The sequence below is a fragment of the Salmo salar genome, chromosome 20 (assembly GCF_965601325.2).
Source record: "Salmo salar chromosome 20, fSalSal1, whole genome shotgun sequence".
Lineage (NCBI taxonomy): Eukaryota > Metazoa > Chordata > Actinopteri > Salmoniformes > Salmonidae > Salmo > Salmo salar.
In genome coordinates, this window is record NC_138310.1 from 6,575,685 (window position 1) to 6,597,080 (window position 21,396).

General features: G+C 46.7%; 1 protein-coding gene across 1 annotated transcript; it reads left to right on the plus strand.

Annotated features, from left to right (window-relative positions):
• The first annotated feature begins 8,564 nt into the window (after positions 1-8,564).
• LOC106580183 (cysteine dioxygenase type 1) lies at positions 8,565-20,143 on the plus strand. The gene is made up of 5 exons (XM_014160955.3): positions 8,565-8,842; positions 10,500-10,577; positions 11,181-11,335; positions 18,313-18,482; positions 19,809-20,143. The coding sequence occupies exons 1-5, from the start codon at positions 8,673-8,675 to the stop codon at positions 19,836-19,838; spliced, it is 603 nt and encodes a 200-aa protein (XP_014016430.1). The 5' UTR covers positions 8,565-8,672; the 3' UTR covers positions 19,839-20,143.
• Positions 20,144-21,396: the final 1,253 nt, after the last annotated feature.

Below are 21,396 nucleotides of genomic sequence, written 5' to 3' on the forward strand. Positions count from 1 at the left end.
GAACTTAACTCTCAACCCTCTACACTACAGCCCCTTCGATGTGAATGGGGGTATGTTCGGCCCTCCTTTTCCTGTTGTTCACGATCATCTCCTTTGTCTTGCTCACATTGAGGTAGCGGTCTCTGACCTCCTCCCTATAGGCTGTCTCATCGTTGTCGGCCTACCACCGTTGTGTCGTCAGCAAAACTTAATGATGTTGTTGGAGTCGTGCTTGGCCACTCAGTCATTGGCGAGTACAGTAGGGGACTAAGCACCCACCCCTGAGGGGCCCCGTGTTGAGGATCAGCGTGGCAAATGTGTTGTTGCCTAGCCTTACCACCTGGGGGGGCGGTCCGCCAGGAAGTCCGGGATCCAGTTGCAGAGGGAGGTGTTTAGTCCCAGGGTCCTTAGCTTAGTGATGAGCTTCGTGGGCACTATGGTGTTGAACGCTGAGCTGCAGTCAATGAACAGCATTCTCACATAGGTGTTCCTTTTGTCCAGGTGGGAAAGGGCAGTGTGGAGTGCTATTGAGATTGCGTCATCTGTGGATCTGTTGGGGCGGTATGTGAATTGGAGTGAGTCTAGGTTTTTCAGGATGATGATGATGTTGATGTGAGCCATGATCAGCCTTTCAAATCACTTACTGGCTACCGACGTGAGTGTTACGGAGCGGTAGACTTTTAGGCAGGTTACCTTCACTTTCGGGGGCACATACTAATATAGCCTGCTTGAAACATGTAGGCATTACAGACTCGGTCAGGGAGAGGTTGAAAAATGTCAGTGAAGATACTTGCCAGTTGGTCCATGCATGCTCTGCGTAAACGTCCTGGTAATCCGTCTGGCCCCACGGCCTTCTGAATGTTGACCTCTTTAAAGATCTTGCTCTCATCGGCTACGGAGAGCATGATCACACAGTCGTCTGGAACACCTGGTGCTCTCATGTATGCCTCAGTGTTGCTTGCCTCGAAGCAAGCATTAACGGCATTTAGCCCATCTGGTAGAACTGTCTGGGTTTCCCTTTGTAGTCCGTAATAGTTTCCAAGCCCTGCCACGTCCGACGAGCGTCAGAGCCGGTGTAGTTGGATTAATTCTTAGTCCTGTATTGCCGCTTTGCCTGTTTGATGGTTCGTCTGAGGGCATAGCGGAATTTCTTATAAGCGTCCAGATTAATGTACTGCTGCTTGAAAGTGGCAGCTCTAGCCTTAAACTCGGTGCGGATGTTGCCTGTAATCCATGGCTTCTGATTAGTATATGTACGTACAGTCACTGTGGGGACGATGTCGTTGATGCACTTATTGATGAAGCCGGTGACTGAGGTGGTATTTAAAAAAATAATAAAGTCAGTTAAGAATAAATTCTTATTTACAATGATGGCCTAGGAACAGTTGGGGGCAGAACTACAGCTTTTTACCTTGTCAGCTCGGGGACTCGATCTAGCAACCTTTTGGTTACTGGCCCAACGCTCTAACCACTAGGCTACCTACCACCCCTGTATACCTATATACTCCTCAATGGAATTGGATGAATCCCGAAACATATTCCAGTCTGTGCTAGCAAAACAGTCCTGTAGCGTCATCTGACCACCTCCGTATTGAGCCAGTCACTGGTACTTCCTGCATTCGTTTTGCTTGTAAACAGGATTGAGAAGGATAGAATTATGGTTAGATTTTCCAAATGGAGGGCGAGGGAGAGCTTTGTACGCATCTCTGTGTATAGAGTAAAGGTGGTGTAGAGTTTTTTCCTCTGGTTGCACATGTGACGGATTTAAGTTTGCCTGCATTAAAGTCCCCGGCCAATAGGATCGCCACTTCTGGAGGAGCATTTTCTTGTTTGCTTATGGCCTTATACAGCTTGTTGAGTGCGGTCTTAGTGCCAGTGTTGGTTTGTGGTGGTAAATAGACGGCTACGAAAAATATAGATGAAAACTCTCTTGGTAGATACTGTGGTCTACAGCTGTCACGCCCTGACCTTAGAGATGTCACGTCCTGGCCAGTATATAAGGTTAATTGTTTTGTAGTTTGGTCAGGGCGTGGCAGGGGGTATTTGTTTTATGTGGTTCGGGGTGGTGTGTTTGTGTAAAGGGTGTTTGATTTAGTATTTCCGGGTTTTGGTTTATGTTTAGTTAATTCTATGGTTAGTCTAGGTTGTGTGTTTCTATGTTTGGTTGATTGGGGTTGGGACTCTCAGTTGAAGGCAGGTGTTGTCTATCTGCCTTTGATTGAGAGTCCCATATATTAGGGTGTGTTTGTATGTGTGATTTGTGGGTGATTATTCTGTGTATAGCCTTGTGCCTTACCAGACTGTTTATTTGTCGAGTGTTCGTTTTTTGTGTTTTGTTATTTTGTATGTTCATTTTTGAGATTAATTAAAAATCAAGATGAGCATTCACGTACCTGCTGCGTCTTGGTCCATTTTTACAGAAGACAATTGTGACAGAATCACCCACCACCAAAGGACCAAGCAGCAGAGGAAGGAGCAGACGGAGTTCGAGTTGGACTGGCGGGAGAAGTGGACTTGGGAGGAAGTTCTGGACGGGGCCGGACCCTGGCATCAGGCTGGGGATTATCGACGCCCGCAGGGGGAAATTGAGGCAGCCAAGGCAGAGAGGCGGTGGTACGAGGCCAAGTACGCGCTGAAGGAGAAGCACGAGAGGCACCCCCAAGAAAATTTTGGGGGGGGGCACACGGGTAGTTTGGCTAGGCGTAAGAAGAGCCGGAAGCCAGCTACTCGTGGTTATATGGAGGAGCGTATGGGGTGGAGAGCGCTATGTTTCGCTGAGGAGCGCACGATCTCACCCATACGCACGCACAGTCCGGTGCGCATTATTCCAGCCCCTCGCAGGTGCCGTGCTAGAGCGGGCATCCAGCCTGGTAGGAGGATGCCTGCGCAGCGCATCTGGTCGCCGGTACGCCTCTGAGGACCAGGCTACCCAACTCCCGCTCTACGCACGGCTACCATCAGGCCCCTGCACAGCCCAGTCTGCCCTGTACGAGCACCCCGCTCGTACAGGGCTACTAGTTCCATCCAGCCAAGGCGGGTTGTGCAGGAGGTAAGATCTAGACCGGCTGTGCGCCTCCATAGCCCTGGGTTTCCAGCTCCTGTCTCTCGTGCGGACCCGGAAGTGCGTCAACCCAGTCCGACTCGTCCTGTTCCCGCTCCCCGCACTAGCCTGGAGGTGCGTGTACATAATCTGGTAAGCCCAGTACCAGCACCACGCACCAGGCTACAAGTGCGTCAACCCAGCCTCGCCAGTCAACAGTCTTCATCAGAGCTGCCCGCCAGTCAACAGTCATCGTCAGAGCTGCCCGCCAGTCAACAGTCATCGTCAGAGCTGCCCGCCAGTCAACAGTCATCGACAGAGCTGCCCGCCAGTCAACAGTCATCGACAGAGCTGCCCGCCAGTCAACAGTCATCGTCAGAGCTGCCCGCCAGTCAACAGTCATCGTCAGAGCTGCCCGCCAGTCAACAGTCATCGTCAGAGCTGCCCGCCAGTCAACAGTCATCGTCAGAGCTGCCCGCCAGTCAACAGTCATCGTCAGAGCTGCCCGCCAGTCAACAGTCATCGTCAGAGCTGCCCGCCAGTCAACAGTCATCGTCAGAGCTGCCCGCCAGTCAACAGTCATCGTCAGAGCTGCCCGCCAGTCAACAGTCGTCAGAGCTGCCCGCCAGTCAACAGTCGCCAGAGTGGCCAGACTGCGCTGAACTGCCGGAGTGGCCAGACTGCGCTGAACTGCCGGAGTGGCCAGACTGCCCTGAACTGCCGGAGTGGCCAGACTGCCCTGAACTGCCGGAGTGGCCAGACTGCCCTGAACTGCCGGAGTGGCCAGACTGCCCTGAACTGCCGGAGTGGCCAGACTGCCCAGACTGTCCCGAATTGCCAGACTGCCCAGACTGTCCCGAATTGCCAGACTGCCCAGACTGTCCCGAATTGCCAGACTGCCCAGACTGTCCCGAATTGCCAGACTGCCCAGACTGTCCCGAATTGCCAGACTGCCCAGACTGTCCCGAATTGCCAGACTGCCCAGACTGTCCCGAATTGCCAGACTGCCCAGACTGTCCCGAATTGCCAGACTGCCCAGACTGTCCCGAATTGCCAGACTGCCCCGACTGCCCCCCGGCGATGCCAGACTGGCCCGACTGCCCCTCGGCGATGCCAGAGTGGCCCGACAGCCTGGAACGGCCGGAACCAGAGCCACCTCCAGAAATAGGTGGGTTGGGGAGGGGGGGGTGTCGCACAGTGCCGTCGTTGACGGCAGCCACCCTCCCTTCCCTCCCTTTAGAAAAGGGGACTTTTTGTTGGTGTTGCTTGGGGTTATTTTTTAAGGTGCTTCTGGGGTAGCACCTTTAAGGGGGGGGTACTGTCACGTCCTGGCCAGTATATAAGGTTAATTGTTTTGTAGTTTGGTCAGGGCGTGGCAGGGGGTATTTGTTTTATGTGGTTCGGGGTGGTGTGTTTGTGTAAAGGGTGTTTGATTTAGTATTTCCGGGTTTTGGTTTATGTTTAGTTAATTCTATGGTTAGTCTAGGTTGTGTGTTTCTATATTTGGTTGATTGGGGTTGGGACTCTCAGTTGAAGGCAGGTGTTGTCTATCTGCCTTTGATTGAGAGTCCCATATATTAGGGTGTGTTTGTATGTGTGATTTGTGGGTGATTATTCTGTGTATAGCCTTGTGCCTTACCAGACTGTTTATTTGTCGAGTGTTCGTTTTTTGTGTTTTGTTATTTTGTATGTTCATTTTTGAGATTAATTAAAAATCAAGATGAGCATTCACGTACCTGCTGCGTCTTGGTCCATTTTTACAGAAGACAATTGTGACAAGAGAGAGGTTTTATTCCTCTATTTGTTAGGTCAGGGTGTGATGTGGGGTGGGCATTCTATGTTGTATATTTCTTTGTTTTGACCGAGTAGGGTTCCCAATCAGAGGCAGCTGTCTATCGTTGTCTCTGATTGGGAATCATACTTAGGCAGCCTTTTCCCACCTGTGTTTTGTGGGTAGTTATTTTCTGTTTAGCAATCTGTGCCTGACGGAACTGTTCGCTTTCGTTTAATTATTTTTTTTTATTATTATTTCTTGTTTGAGTGTTTCTTGGTAATAAATATCATGAACACTTACCACGCTGCGTTTTGGTCCACTTCTTCTTCAACTACAAACGACGGCCGTTACAGAACTACTCACCACCAAAGGACCAAGCAGTGTGGTCAGGATGAATGGACCTGGGAGGAAATCCTAGACGGGAAAGGACCCTGGAGACAGGACGGGGAGTATCGGCGTCCAAAGGAGGAAATAGAGGCAGCAGAACGGTGACGCTATGAGGAACTAGCACGGCAACAACGGAAGCCCAAGAGGCAGCTCCAAAAAAAACAATTGGGGGGGGGGGGCACACGGGGAGATTGGCGGAGTCAGGGTTGAGACCTGAGCAAACTCCCCATGCTTACCGTGGGGAGCATGTGACCAGTCAGGCACCGTGTTATGCTGTGATGCGTACTATATCTCCAGTGCGCATTCATAGCCTGGTGCGCTCTGTGCCTGCACTCCGCATTTGCCGTGCTAGAGTGGGCATTCAGCCAGGACGGATTGTGCTGGCTCAGAGCTCCTGGTCTCCAGTACGCCTCTTCGGTCCAGGATATTCTGCGCCAGCTCTACGCACTGCGTCGCCAGTACGCCTTCACAGCCCAGTTCATCCTGTGCCAGCGCCCCGCACTTGCCGGGCTAAAGTGAGCATCCAGCCAGGACGGGTTGTGCCAGCCATATGCTCCAGACCTCCAGTGCGCCTCCACGGCCCAGTATATCCTGCACCAGCTCTATGCACTGTGTCGCCAGTGTGCCTTCACAGCCCAGTTCGTCCTGTGCCAGCGCCCCGCACTTGCCGGGCTAAAGTAAGCATCCAGCCAGGGCGGGTGGTGCCAGCCCTACGCTCCAGGACTCCAGTGCGCCTCCGCGGCCCAGTATATCCTGTGCTAGCTCCACGCACCCGGTCTCCAGTGCGTCTCCCGAGTCCGGTGAGACCTGTTCCGGCTCCATGTACGAAGCCTCCAGTGATGATCCATGGTACGAAGCCTCCAGTGATAATCCATGGCCCGGAGCCTGTAGTGATGATCCATGGCACGAAGCCTCCAATGATGATCCATGGCCCAGAGCCTGTAGTGATGATCCATGGCCCGAAGCCTCCAGTGATGATCCATGGCACGAAGCCTCCAGTGATGAACCATGCCGCGGAGCCTGTAGTGATGATCCATGGCACGGAGCCTGCGGCGACGGTCCCCGGTCCGGAGCCTGCAGCAACGGTTCCCAGTCAAGAGCCTGCAGCGACGGTTCCCAGTCAAGAGCCTGCAGCGACGGTTCCCAGTCAAGAGCCTGCAGCGACGGTTCCCAGTCAAGAGCCTGCAGCGACGGTTCCCAGTCAGGAGCCTCCAGCGACGGTCCCCAGTCCAGAGTCTCCTGCGACGGTCCCCTGTCCAGAGTCTCCAGCGGCGGTCTGCGGTCCAGAGTCTCCAGCGGCGGTCTGCGGTCCGGAGTCTCCAGCGGCGATCTGCGGTCCGGAGTCTCTAGCGGCGGTCGGCGGTCCAGAACCTCCAGTGGGGGTTCCCAGTTCAGAGCCTCCGGCGATGATCCACGGTCCTGTTCCTCCGGCGACGATCCATGGTCTGGTTACACAAAAGCGGAGGGATCAGCAAGCGGAGCGGGGGCTACGCCCCGAACCGGAGCCACCACCAAGGGTAGATGCCCACCCGGACCCTCCCCTGTAGGTTCAGGTTTGCGGCCGGGAGTTCGCACCTTTGGGGGGGGGGGGGTACTGTCACGCCCTGACCTTAGAGAGACGTTTTATTCCTCTATTTGTTAGGTCAGGGTGTGATGTGGGGTGGGCATACTATGTTGTATATTTCTTTGTTTTGACCGAGTAGGGTTCCCAATCAGAGGCAGCTGTCTATCATTGTCTCTGATTGGGAATCATACTTAGGCAGCCTTTTCCCACCTGTGTTTTGTGAGTAGTTATTTTCTGTTTAGCATTCTGTGCCTGACGGAACTGTTCGCTTTCATTTTGTTGTTTTTTTGGTTATTTCTTGTTTGAGTGTTTCTTGGTAATAAATATCATGAACACTTACCACGCTGCGTTTTGGTCCACTTCTTCTTCAACTACAATCGACGGCCGTTACAACAGCTTATCATGAGGTACTCCACCTCAGGGGAGCAATACCTTGAGACTACCTTAATCGCGCACCTGCCGTTATTGACAAATAGACACACACCCCCGCCCCTCATCTTACCAGACGTGGCTGTTCTGTCCTACCGATGCACGGAAAACCCAGCCAACTGTATATTATCCGTGTCGTCGTTCAGCCACGACTCAGTGAAACATAAGATATTACAGTTTTAATGTCCTATTGTCAATTTGTAAGTCGCTCTGGATAAGAGCGTCTGCTAAATGACTTAAATGTAAATGTAAATTGTTGGGATAGTCTCACCCTGTTCTTCGCCCTCTGTATTTCCTTTTCTTCATGCGAATGACAGGGATTTTGGCCTTCTCTGGGAGCAACATTATATCCTTTGCGTCCGACTCATTAAAGAAAAAATCTTTGTCCAGTTCGCGGTAAGTAATTGCTGTTTTGATATGCAGGAGCTCTTTTCGGTCATAAGAGATGGTAGCATCAACAATATGTACAAAAAACGTTACAAACAATGCGAAACACACAAAAACAATTGGTTAGGAGCCGTAAAACAGCAGCCATCTGCTCTGGCACCATTCTATATACCCCCAAAAAATATTTAAGTAGTACTTCAAAGTGTTTTTACTTAAGTAATTTACACCACTGTGAATCTGTGACATTGTACCAATGTGATCAAGTTGTTTGTAACTTTGCTCCACGAGATTGTGTTAGCCCACTGAGCTAAAGCCTTTACTCGAGGCACCAACGCATCTTTTCAGGTCTCAGTGTAGTTCACTGCCCAACCGCCATTACACTTAAATGACTGGGTGTGAGCTCCAAATTGGTAGTTTGCACAGATGTATGAAAAGCTTAGGTGTTGTTATGATCTGATAGACTTTAAATAGGCCTATTTTCCATATTTAACCAACAATGATAACAAAATATTATCTTGAGTTTTCTTAATGCTGTTATTAGCATAAAATAATAACTAATAGTTATTATTACAAATCAATATCACTGTCTGAAACAGAGAAATATAATTGTTTTAAATGTATTTAATTTTCTCACAAGTGATATGTTGTTTTGTTATTAGGCTACTAAAACTCTGCTCTCTCTCTCTGACTCGTTGACTCAATTCCTAAGACCTGCCTCATTAAGAGGGCAAGGGGGCTATTGTAGACAGTCAAATACAAATAAAAGAATGATGAAAAGAAAGGAACGATTTTGTTAACAGCTGCGGCCAAGGCAAGGATTGGTCCAAGTTCTTGATGTGGGGGTAAATAATTAATAATATTTTAACACCAATAATTTAAGTGTATCTTGTAAATAAAATACCTTGTATTATTTACAATGTTAATGTTGATTTTAATATTGATGTTATTCCCATAAAGGGTTTTCATATTTTAACTAATATGTTCACCCTTTTTCATAATGGTACAGTCCAACAACAGTTGGCCCCAAAAAGAGTAGGCGACGCTATAAAGACTAGGCGATGCTCAAAAGTTAGTTAGAAAGCAAGCTTGCCGGGATAAATACGCACTTAAACATGGAGCAAACCGAAGTGATGAAACCAGAAACTCTTGATGAGCTGATCAAAGTTTTGCATAAAATCTTTGAAAGTGACAATATCAATGTGGAGGAGGTGCAAAATATAATGGAAGCATATGACAGCAATCCACAGGAATGGATGAAATTTGCAAAATTCGACCAGTTCAGGTAAAAAAATAAACGAATAAATAGGCCTATGTTTATTATTTTGAAAAGTATATTTATGGCTCCTGTATTGTCGAGATTGAGTAGGCCTGTTTAATTTAAAAGTTATCCTATGGCCTGATGATAAAAGTACTATTTTTTTTTTTTTAATCGGTACAAAAAACATCACTAATTAGGCTATATGCAGTTACCACCTTATCGTGAAATCCTGCAACTAATAGTATTACAATGAATTGCAAAAACTCCAGTTATTACCTTGAAATTGGTGGGGTGCTGGTGCAAACTTTAACTTCAAAGGTGTAGCACAAGTGATCAGCAGGCAAAATCCCTAAACATATTCAACGCATGACAAAGGCTTCTTCTCAGGGGATTTAACGGGAATTATATTTACATTTTATTTAACCTTTTATTTAGCTTAATGTGATGTCTCATAATATATTTGCAATTATTGATTGTGTTATATATTGTTAATATAGCCTACATGTTGCATTTTATCTGCAAAACTCATTTGAATAGGCTACTAAAAAGCATAATTATATTAAACTTTTGCCATGTAAAAAGGTGTAAGCAATAGATTTAATATTTGTTAATTATAGCCTAGCATCCGTGCTCTCACTTTAAAACGTTCAAAAAATTACATTCGAAGATGTTTAGAATTGAAGGAGACTTTCAAAATGAGTTTCATTGTGTGCTTCAACAAAAGAAAACGCTCTATCCACAGTTTTCCCGGCTTGCACCATAAACTGGGGGTTGTTTTGGTTCTTGTAGGAGTAAATCGAGGGTGGGAACCCCTCCGCCAATCAGAATTTAGAGACAGATTCCTTTTGCGTTTGCGGTATGGTCACACAATCAGGGTTGCAGCTGCCACAAAAACACGATTTTCTATGCGCTCAAAAACGTGACTGGTGTACCCATCGACTTTCGTGCAAACGAGGGAACAACATGTCTGTAATGGTTCGAATTACTTTATAGACGTAATGCACGTGTTACTTACAGCATATGCGCTATTAAATATAATTTATGATTAGAGACATGAACTGGGCCATATGAGGTTCTATATCATCTGATATTAATACTCCTTTTTCAGTACTCCTAATACATGTTTATAGGTCAGTCACTTATTAAGAATTTGAGAGTAGCATTTGTAGGTCTTTGGACAGAACTGTGGAAATTATTGGATAAAACAGTGTGGAGCTAAAACATAATTTTTAAGTTTTCTGAATGAGTCACACCACTGAGAACAAAATACATTGCAATCCATCTTCTTGCACTAACTGTAACTGTAATGACTGTAGACTCAAGATAATTATGCCCCAACTGACTGTGCAAACTAATGAGCTTTGCATTCAAGAATGTGAATGTCACTACTTGGCATTAGCATTTGTGCCAGATGTTTTTCATGTACAGTATTGGGGTAATCAGAAATCAGTTTGTGGCTATAGCATATGATTCAGTTTCCTAAATTTCAGTGAACAAAGGCAGTGGATGTCCTACCTTTGTTCTAGTCAAAATCATGAGTTGACACACACCCAAAAATGTTGGAGTGGTAGTCATTTAAAAGACAGTCGCACACCCTATATATGCCCCCAATAATTTAATGGGTAAGCACTACCTTTGTTCTAACCCACACTTCTGTTTGTGTTTTATATTTGTGTTCCAGGTACACAAGGAACCTGGTGGATGAAGGGAATGGAAAGTTCAACCTCATGATACTCTGTTGGGGAGAGGGTCACGGCAGGTAAGACATTTTTTTGAAAACAATGATGCAAGTTATTTGATCTGAGGCAATGAAATCCCTCTACTTCAGAATTAATGTGGTAATTAAGGTGCTATGTCTGTAACAGTGTATATATTGGCATTGTCATAAATATTGACAGAACCAGTGTTATTACAATATGACTTGTCAGATAGAACAGCAGTATAGGTCTAGTGAAATGAAGAAACAGGCTCCAGGTAGAAAGTGTATGGAGATAACAAAGTCCAATGTTCTTGTGAAAGTCAACGTTATGCAAGTTTCATAAAGATAAATACATTTTTGGTAACCATATAATAAATTGCCCTTTTGAAACTTAACAGATATGAACAATTGGTCACGTTGCTTTAGGCACAGAGAAAGGAACACTATATTGGATTGTAGCTAATATAGTTTGAGGAGTTAAGTTATACTTTTTGTCAGTAGATGTGTAATATCCAACACAAAAGGCAGAGTTTCCCTTTAAACAGGACTTGTATTTTAGAACTAATGGTGGTGTACATGCATGTAACCACATGTTTGATTGCTGAGCCCCACATAACACTGTTCTGGCACATTCTAAGACTGTCTGTTTTCCACCACTTGCAGCAGTATCCATGACCACACAGACTCCCACTGTTTCATGAAGTTGCTGCAAGGCCAGCTGAAGGAGACGCTTTTTGAATGGCCCGATAAAAAAACATGCAACATGGTTCAGAAATCTCAGAGAATCCTGCAAACAAACCAGTGTGCCTACATCAATGGTAAGACAGTTTAGTATTTCTTCAACATTGTGTGTCAGACAACATGAGGAGGCATTTGTTCATATGATTTACATACATAATATCGTCACGGTCTGATGAAAATGTCGTAATGCAATTTCTCATTCTTTTTTTATTTATTGAACGCAGCAACTTCCCTCAATGTACTCTGAACATATCATGATTCTAGGACCAAGAACATTTATAAAAATAGCTTCTAAAGTTTCATAATTGTATGTTCGTTAATAGGAAAATATGGTAAAGTTTTCATCAGACAGCGACGATATGCATGTATATCTTTATATACATTCACTTACTGAATATCTTCACTTTCATTTATTTGATTGACTGAAATCTGGTTGTATATGTTAAAAAAGGATGGTACGTATTATACAAATTCTTAATGTATACTCTGGGACTCTGTGCTTTGTTTGGGTCTATGTGCTGTGCTTGGTGTGAAATTACCATAAGCGGAACTTACAGCTATGTGATACATGAATGTAGAGGTCGACCGATTATGATTCTCTACCACCGATACCAATACCGATTAATCAGCCAATTTTTATGTATATATATATATATATATATTTTGTAATAATGACAATTACAACAATACTGAAAGAACAATGATGTCAGGTGTGTGCGTACTGGTAGCGAAGTCAGGTACAGAAGAGCAGCGATTTGTAAACAGGCGCACACGTTATTGAGGCAAAAGTGCAAAACGCGCAAAACAGTCACAAGAATTATGTTTAACAATAAACATCTTCCTGAAATGCCATGGAAGAAACAAACCAGTCTGGCGCGTCAACAACAAGCACGTAACACAAACAATCCTACACAAAGATATGATGGGGAACAGAGGAATAAATACATGTATATTGATTGGGGAATGAAAACCAGGTGTGCAGGGAACAAGACAAAACAAATGGATACATGATAAATGGAGCGGCGATGGCTAGAAAGCCGGTGACGTCGACCGCCGAACGCCGCCCGAACAAGGAGAGGAGCCGAATTCGGCGGAAGTCGTAACGGTACCCCCCCTCCCTGACGCGCGGCTCAAGCGGTGCGTCGACAGACCGAGGCCCCTGAGGCTCCGGCCTCGGGGACGACCCGAGGGCGAGGCGCAGGGCTATCCGGCCGGCGATTGTGGAACTCACGCAGCAGTTCAGGGTCCAATACATCAGCCACCGGAACCCAGCACCTCTCCTCCGGACCATACCCCTCCCACTCCACGAGGTACTGAAGGCCCCTCGCCCGACGCCTCGAGTCCAGGATGGAACAGACAGAGTACGCTGGGGCCCCCTCGATGTCCAGAGGGGGCGGAGGAACCTCCCATACCTCAGACTCCTGGAGCGGACCAGCCACCACCGGCCTGAGGAGAGACACATGGAATGAGGGGTTAATATGGTAATCGGGGGGAAGCTATAACCTGTAACATACCTTGTTCACTCTTCTCAGGACTTTGAATGGCCCCACAAACTGCGGACCCAGCTTCCCGGCAGGCGGAGGGGCAGGTTTCGGGTCGAGAGCCAGGTGCGAACACCGGGGACTCACTGCGGTGACGGTCCGCGCTGGTCTTTTGGCACAGCGCGGCCTGCTGGAGGTGACCATGGGTGGCCTCCCAGGTCTCCTCCGCGCGTCTGAACCAATCGTCCACCGCAGGAGCCTCGGTCTGACTCTGATGCCATGATGCCAGAACCGGCTGGTACCCCAATACACACTGAAAGGGGGAGAGGTTAGTGGAGGAGTGGCGGAGCGAGTTTTGCGCCATCTCTGCCCAGGGCACGAACGCCGCCCACTCCCACGGCCGTTCCTGGCAATAGGACCGCAGTAACCTGCCCACATCCTGGTTCACTCTCTCCACCTGCCCGTTACTCTTGGGGTGGAAACCCGAGGTGAGGCTGATCGAGACCCCCAAACGTTCCATGAACGCCCTCCAGACTCTCGAAGTGAACTGGGGACCTCGATGAGACACTATATCCTCAGGCACCCCGTAGTGCCGGAAGACGTGTGTAAACAGGGCTTCCGCAGTTTGTAGGGCCGTAGGGAGACCGGGCAGAGGGAGGAGACGACAGGACTTAGAGAAACGATCCGCAACGACCAGGATTGTGGTGTTTCCCTGTGAGGGAGGAAGATCCATTAGAAAATCCACCGAGAGGTGTGACCAAGGCCGTTGTGGAACGGGTAAGGGATGTAGCTTTCCTCTGGGCAGATGTCTAGGAGCCTTACACTGGGCACACACCGAGCAGAAGGAAACATAAACCCTCACGTCCCGAGCCAAGGTGGGCCACCAGTACTTCCCAGACAGACAGCGACCGACCCCCGGATGACCCGAGGAGGGTGATGTGTGGGCCCAATAGATCAACTGGTCATGGACAGCAGACGAAACGTACTGACGCCTGACGGGACACTGGAGTGGAGCGGGCTCTGTACGCAATGCCTGCTTAATGTCCGCGTCCAGCTCCCACACAACCAGCGCTACCAGGCAGGAGGCCGGGAGAATGGGAGTCTGATCCATGGGCCGCTCCTCTGTGTCATACAGCCGAGAGAGTGTGTCTGCCTTCACATTCTGGGAACCTGGTCTGTAGGACAGGGTAAACACAAAATGGGTAAAGAACATGGCCCACCTTGCCTGACGAGGATTCAGTCTCCTAGATGCCCGGATGTACTCCAGGTTGCGGTGGTCAGTCCAGATGAGGAAAGGGTGTTTAGCCCCCTCAAGCCAATGTCTCCATGCCTTCAAAGCCTAAACCATAGCCAGCAGCTCCCAGTCCCCCACATCATAGTTCTGCACTGCCAGGCTGAGCTTCTTCGAGAAGAAAGCACAGGGGCGGAGCTTCGGTGGCGTGCCCGGGCGCTGAGAGAGAGCACGGCTCCCATCCCAGCCTCGGACGCGTCCACCTCCACTATGAATGCCAAAGAGGGATCCAGATGGGCCAGCACGGGACCGGAGGTAAACAGAGCTCTTAGGTGCCCAAAAGCCCTGTCCGCCTCAACCGACCACTGCAGACGTACAGGACCCCCCTTCAGCAGTGAGGTAATGGGAGCAGCCACCTGGCCAAAACCCCGGATAAATCTCTGGTTGTAATTGGCAAACCCTAAAAATCGCTGCACCTCCTTTACCGTGGTGGGAGTCGGCCAATTACGCACGGCTGCTATGTGGTCACTCTCCATCTCCACCCCTGATGTAGAAATGTGATACCCTAGGAAGGAGACTGCCTGCTGAAAGAACAGGCATTTCTCAGCCTTCACGTACAGGTCATGCTCCAACAGTCGTCCAAGTACCTTGCGCACCAAGGACACATGCTCGGCGCATGTAGCGGAGTATATCAGAATGTCATCGATATACACCACTACACCCTGCCCATGCAGGTCCCTGAAAATCTTGTCTACGAAGGATTGGAAGACTGATGGAGCATTCATCAACCCGTACGGCATGACGAGGTACTCATAATGCCCTGAGGTGGTACTAAACACCGTCTTCCACTCGTCTCCCTCCCGGATTCGCACCAGATTGTACGCACTCCTGAGATCCAGTTTAGTGAAGAACTGTACCCCGTGCATTGACTCAATCGCCGTGGCAATAAGAGGTAGCGGGTAACTGTACCTCACCGTGATTTGATTGAGACCTCTATAGTCAATGCATGGGCGCAGACCTCCATCCTTCTTCTTCACAAAAAAGAAACTCGAGGAGGCGGGTGAAGTGGAGGACCGAATGTACCCCTGACGCAGGGATTTGGAGACATATGTCTCCATAGCCACTGTCTCCGCTTGTGACAGGGGATACTCGTGACTCCTGGGAAGTGCAGCATCTATCAGGAGATTTATCGCACAATCCCCCCGTCGATGGGGTGATAATTGAGTCGCCTTCTTTTTACAGAAGGCGAGAGCCAAATCGGCATATTCTGGGGGAATGCGCACGGTGGAGACCTGGTCTGGACTTTCCACCGTGGTAGCACCAACGGAAACCCCTACACACCTCCCCGAGCACTCTCACGACTACCCCGTGAGAGCCCTCTGTTGCCAGGAAATGGTGGGGTTATGACGAGCTAACCAGGGAAGGCCTAGTACCACGGGAAACGCAGGAGAGTCAATGAGAAAGAGACTGATTCTCTCCTCGTGACCCCCCTGCGTCTCCATGGCCAGGGAGATGGTGGCTTCCCTGGTTAGCCCGGAGCCTAATGGTCGACTATCCAGAGCGTGAACCGGGAACGGTCTATCCACAGGAATAATGGGGATCCCTAAACTAAGAGCTAACACTCTGTCGATAAAATTCCAAGCTGCGCCTGAATCGACAAGCGCCTTATACTGGGAATGCGGGGAGAACTCAGGGAAACAAACAGGTACAAACAGGTGGACAACAGAGGATTCTGGATGAGAGTGGTGCAGACTCACCTGGGGTGACGCCAGAGTGCCCTGCCTGCTGCCTCGACTCCCAGAGGGACCAACCCGGCACCGACCGGCAGTGTGCCCTCTGCGGCCACAGATGGTGCACGTGAAGGCCCCTCCTCCAGCCTCCCTACGCGCAGCCCCTCCCAACTCCATGGGCATGGGAGCGGGAGTGCTGGGAGATGGAACCGACAGAGCCCCCTCAGGACGTCCACGGATGACCAGCAGGTTATCCAACCGGATGGACAGATCCACCAGTTGGTCAAAGGTGATGGTGGCATCCCTGCAGGCCAACTCCCGTTGGATGTCCTCACGTAGGCTGCATCGATAGTGGTCAATGAGGGCCCTGTCGTTCCATCCTGCTCCGGCGGCCAAGGTCTGGAACTCCAGCGCGAAATCCTGTGCGCTCCCCTGCCTCAAATGGAAGAGTCGTTCCCCCGTCGCTCTACCTTCGGGCGGATGGTCAAAGACGGCCCGGAAGCGGCGGGTGAACTCCTCGAAGTGGTCCAATGCCGCGTCTTCTTCTCCCAACACGGCATTTGCCCACTCCAGAGCTCTCCCTGAGAGGCATGAGACGAGGGCGGATACTCTCTCCCTTCCTGAGGGAGCTGGGTGAACAGTGGCCAGGTATAGGTCCAGTTGTAAAAGGAACCCCTGGCACTGTGCGGCCGTCCCATCCTACTCCCTGGGAAGGGAGAGATGCATCCCACTGGAGCTGGATCCGGATGGGACGGGTAGAGGTAACCCCGGTTGCGCTGGTCGAGGCGCTGGAGAGACTTCCTGTCTCTCCCAGCGGTCCATAGACTGGACAACGCGATCCATCATGGCACCGAGATGATGTAGCATTGCCGCGTGTTCCTGGACGCGTTCCTCGACTCCTCTGACCGGGGTACCTGCTCCTGCTGACTCCATGGTGGTTGTAGGCTTCTGTCAGGGGTGTGCGTACTGGTAGCGAAGTCAGGTACAGGAGAGCAGAGATTTGTGAACAGGCGCACACGTTATTGAGACAAAAGTGCAAAATGCGCAAAACAGTCACAAGAATTATGTTTAACAATAAACATCTTCGTGAAATACCATGGAAGAAAACAAACCAGTCTGGCCTCGTCACATAACACAAACAATCCTACACAAAGACATGATGGGGAACAGAGGAATAAATACATGTATATTGATTGGGGAATGAAAACCAGGTGTGCAGGGAACAAGACAAAACAAATGGATAAATGAGAAATGGAGCGGTGATGGCTAGACAGCCGGTGACGTCGAACGCCGCCCGAACAAGGAGAGGAGACAACTTCGGCGGAAATCGTGACAAATGAACATTTGTATTTTTATTTAATATAATACATAAATAACATCTATTTAGTCTCAAATGAAACATGCTCAATTTGGTTTAAATAATGCAAAAACACAGTGTTGAAGAAGAAAGTAAATGTGAAATATGTGCCATGTAAAAAAGCTAATTTTTAAGTTCCTTGCTGGTGGTTCAATATTCCCAGTTCTTCAATATTCCCAGATAAGAAGTTTTAGGTTGTAGTTATTATAGGAATTATGACGCGTCGACTATTTCTCTCTATGCCATTTGTATTTCATATAACGTTGACTATTGGATGTTCTAATAGGCACTTTAGTATTGCCAGCCTAATCTCAGGAGTTGATAGGCTTGAAGTCATAAACAGCGCTGTGCTTCAAGCATTGCTAAGAGCTGCTGGCAAACGTTGAATGAATGCTTATGAGCCTGCTGCTGCCTACCACCGCTCAGACAGACTGCTCTATCAGGATAAGAGCGTCTGCTAAATGACTTAAATGTACATGTAAATCAGACTTAATTATAATATAATAAACACAGAAATATGAGCCTTTGGTCATTAAATTAGTCTAAATATTGCTGTTACATTGCACAACCTTCAGTGTTATGTCATAATTATGTCAAATTCTGGCAAATTAGTTCGCAACGTGCCAGGCGGCCCAAACTGTTGCATATACCCTGACTCTGCGTGCAATGATCGCAAGAGAAGTGACACAATTTGCCTAGTTAATACTGCCTGCTAATATTAATTAATTTTAACTAAATATGCAGGTTTAAAAAAATATACTTCTGTGTATTGATTTTAATAAAGGCATTGATCGTGCAACGATTGTGCTTTTTTCGCGAATGCGCTTTTGTTAGATCGTCACCGGTTTGGCGAAGTAGGCTGTGATTCGATGATAAATTAACAGGCACCGCATTGATTATATGCAATGCAGGACAAGCTAGTTAAGCTAGTAATATCATCAACCATATGTAGTTAACTAGTGACTATTTGAAGATTGATTGTTTTTTATAAGATAAGTTTAATGCTAGCTAGCAACTTACCTTGGCTCCTTGCTGCACTCTCGTAACAGGTGGTCAGCCTGCCACACAGTTTTCTCGTGGAATGCAATGTAATCGGCCATAATTGGCATCCAAAAATGCTGATTACCGATTGTTATGAAAACTTCAAAATCGGCCCTAATTAATCATCCCACGCCGATTAATCGGTCGACCTCTACGTGAATGTTTCACATTCTGGTTCCATATCGTGTAAATGTTTGATGTTTATCTCTTTTAGATTCCTTTGGGCTGCACAGAGTAGAGAACGCCAGTCACACAGAATGTTCGGCCAGTTTGCACCTGTACAGTCCCCCCTTCAATACCTGCCAGACCTTTGACCAGCGGACTGGACACAAGAACACTGTCAAGATGACGTTCTGGAGCAAATTTGGAGAGAGGACTCCATTTGTAAGACTTCTTTCAGAAATTGACCAAACACAGAACCATAGATGTATAGCTTATCATAGCCATATCATTACCTGCTCTTCTAACTGCAAAATTATCTTATTAAGTGTTAACACCCTAGATATTATCTCCAATCACTGAGGTAAAGTTGTACAACTTTCTTTTACCTAAGCGGATAAGTGCATCACCCAAGCCACAGGAGAGTGATGCAATTTGTGAACATATTGGTGAAAGGTGCCATAAATTTGTTTATATTATTCAAGTGGCTTGCTGTTGAAAGTTTACAGAGTACCGTCAGGCATTATATTTCATTCGATTGTCCCAGAACTTTATTGAAACAATGGGACACCTGTTGTTGTCCCATGAATGACGCATGGATGTCTGAAAAAAAGTCCTTTAAATGGCTGGCAGCTTATCTTAGGTAGTTAAGATGGAATTACAAAAACAACATACTTTGAAAGCTGTAAAAACCTGATGGTGTGTGGACCTTCATTAACTAACAGCATTGTTGTAAAAAGTATTGTTCAACTTGTTGTAAAAGTTAATGTTTGGTGACTATAGGATAATGAGATGATATGTGTTTTGGTATCTAAACATCATGACAACACACCTGGTTTGTGAGCTCTTCACACTATTCTGTAAAGCTTATCTATTCCGTTGCTTGCAGACACATCCGTACTGTTAAGGCTACATTTACTTTTTCTTCCAAATGTTTACAGATGTTTAATTACACAGGAAGTCTAAGTCGTTTCCTCCCATTTAAATAACAGTACAATCAACAATTCAGTGACACTCCCCTAGTATTTTAAAATACATTTACTGCATTTTCTGTGCGTTTAAGTTTATATTTCAAAGTTAGTTTAAGAATTTCAGGACTCTGTTTCCACAGGCCGCCAGATGTGTAACAGAAAGACTATTCCACACGGTAATAGCTTTTAATCTATAGAGCAGGTTGGAGTCTGCTTTTAATGTTCAGGCTAGCTGTGTGCTGTTATGCTAGAACAGAACCAGACTAGTTCTGCTTGGGGTTTGCCAACAGCAGAGAGCTTATCTAAAATCCACAAATTGCACAAGTTTACCTTGACCAAACCACTGTCTGGCCAGCACTATTACAACATTGCTTGCATATAGGATAAGATAAGAGTATGGGCACACAATGATCTACTACCACTTACCTTACCACCTCTCCCCTCAATGAATTGACAAAATAAATGCTTATTCAGGTTTCAAATATTGGTTTAGTGCTGGATTCCTCTCATATTTCTCCTTTGATGCATATTATGATGCTTCGGGCTATTGTCTAACTTACTGCTCATTTGTCTTTTACAGGAAACCACAGTCTCACAAGAAAATAACTAAGAAGCTGAAGACATTTGCGTTTGGAATGACAATGTTGTAAATTCAGTCAACATGACACTGCAAAGAAGCAAAATGCGGACCTACAACTAAACAACCGTTTATATTGGAGCGGACAGTTCAAAAGGACATGTGGGTAGTTAGAATGGCTTTATCACTGCCCAGTGTGAGCTTGGCAAAAACTGATGAGCACAGGATGAATGCATGAATAGGCTCAGCCATGGATTGAATCTGCTCTTTGTTTGGTAGGCCTGAGGAGACCCCTTCCCAATAACAGCATTCCTATGTGTCTATGACCTCTGTAACCACACTTTTGGACTGTTACGGCGGACAGTTGAAGTGTATAATGTATGAGTGGAAATAGGTTGTCTATTCAATCACATAAAGTGATGATCTAAAGCATTCTGTGATCAACAGTTTTACACTCAATGGAGCACTTTTATTGCGGTATAGATTTTTACACAAAATTATCTTAACACTTGTCAAAATAGTGATGTAACATGAAATAGTTTGTAAAGTCAAATTAGAGCATTTGGCAAAGGTAAAGCTTTATAAATGTATTGGAAAATACGATGCCTGTAATTTATATTTGCTGTGTTTAGTTTTTGGGGATGAGAAGGGGTGTTAATTGGTATTAGCTATTTCAGTGTCATTCTTGAATGTGTTTCATTGGTTTCAACCTATGTATTAGGAGACCAGTCAAGGAGAGTCTGGACTTTAGGGGCAGGGTTGTATTATAATAAAGACAATGCTCTCACTTTTTCTCAGGATTTTGCCTGTTGTTTTAATTGTAGATGTATTTATATAGTTGATAGTTTACAACATAGTGCCACAATAGCATTGTCAGTTAAAGAGATTCTACAGTACTTTTGTATACTTTTTAGCCAATAGTTCTGAAAGTAGCGCTAACGAGACAAAAGTGGTCCCCGGAAATTGTGTACTACGTCACATGTGCAGATATGTGCACCACATCATTGCTCTCGCTCTGCTGTGTGTGCAACTTGTTAGCTGTCACTCAAATGGCGAGGGGCTGAAGCTCATTGGCAATAACTCGAATTGCTAGGGGGCTGGCCCATGGGGAACATTTTGGGATTTCATAGCTAATTGAGGTAAGACAGTAATTCTGATCATAGATTATGCATGTATGAACTAAACATTGACATATCCATCCCAAATCTGGAGGCTTAAATAATTAGTAGTTGCAAAAATTACGCAACATGACTTTAAAATGCATGATAAGATATTGTGAATGATAAGCCTTGCTTTGACTGTTGACCATTAAACATTACATATGTCATGAGAAATTGTGTGTGTGTTTATTTTATCAATCTGTACTCTCCAACAAACAAAATGTTTTTGACATTACTGATATAAAACCACTTACTTTATATATATTTATATAAGTTCTCACTTAACAAATGTTTGCATGTACAGTACATTTGTTCTTGAAACTATCTTTTATGAATGTGTTAAAATCTGATTTTGTCCCAGTATTGAATGTGGTAAAGTCTTGTCCTGGTATATGCTACACTGGATAAAAGTGTTTGATAAGAGTCCAGTT

Excerpts from the sequence above, each read along its gene's own strand:
- LOC106580183 (XM_014160955.3), top strand. The coding sequence starts at position 8,673 with ATGGAGCAAACCGAAGTGATGAAACCAGAAACTCTTGATGAGCTGATC. Across the intron at positions 10,578-11,180 it reads TGGGGAGAGGGTCACGGCAG|CAGTATCCATGACCACACAG; the intron begins GTAAGACATTTT and ends CACCACTTGCAG. Across the intron at positions 18,483-19,808 it reads TTGGAGAGAGGACTCCATTT|GAAACCACAGTCTCACAAGA; the intron begins GTAAGACTTCTT and ends TGTCTTTTACAG.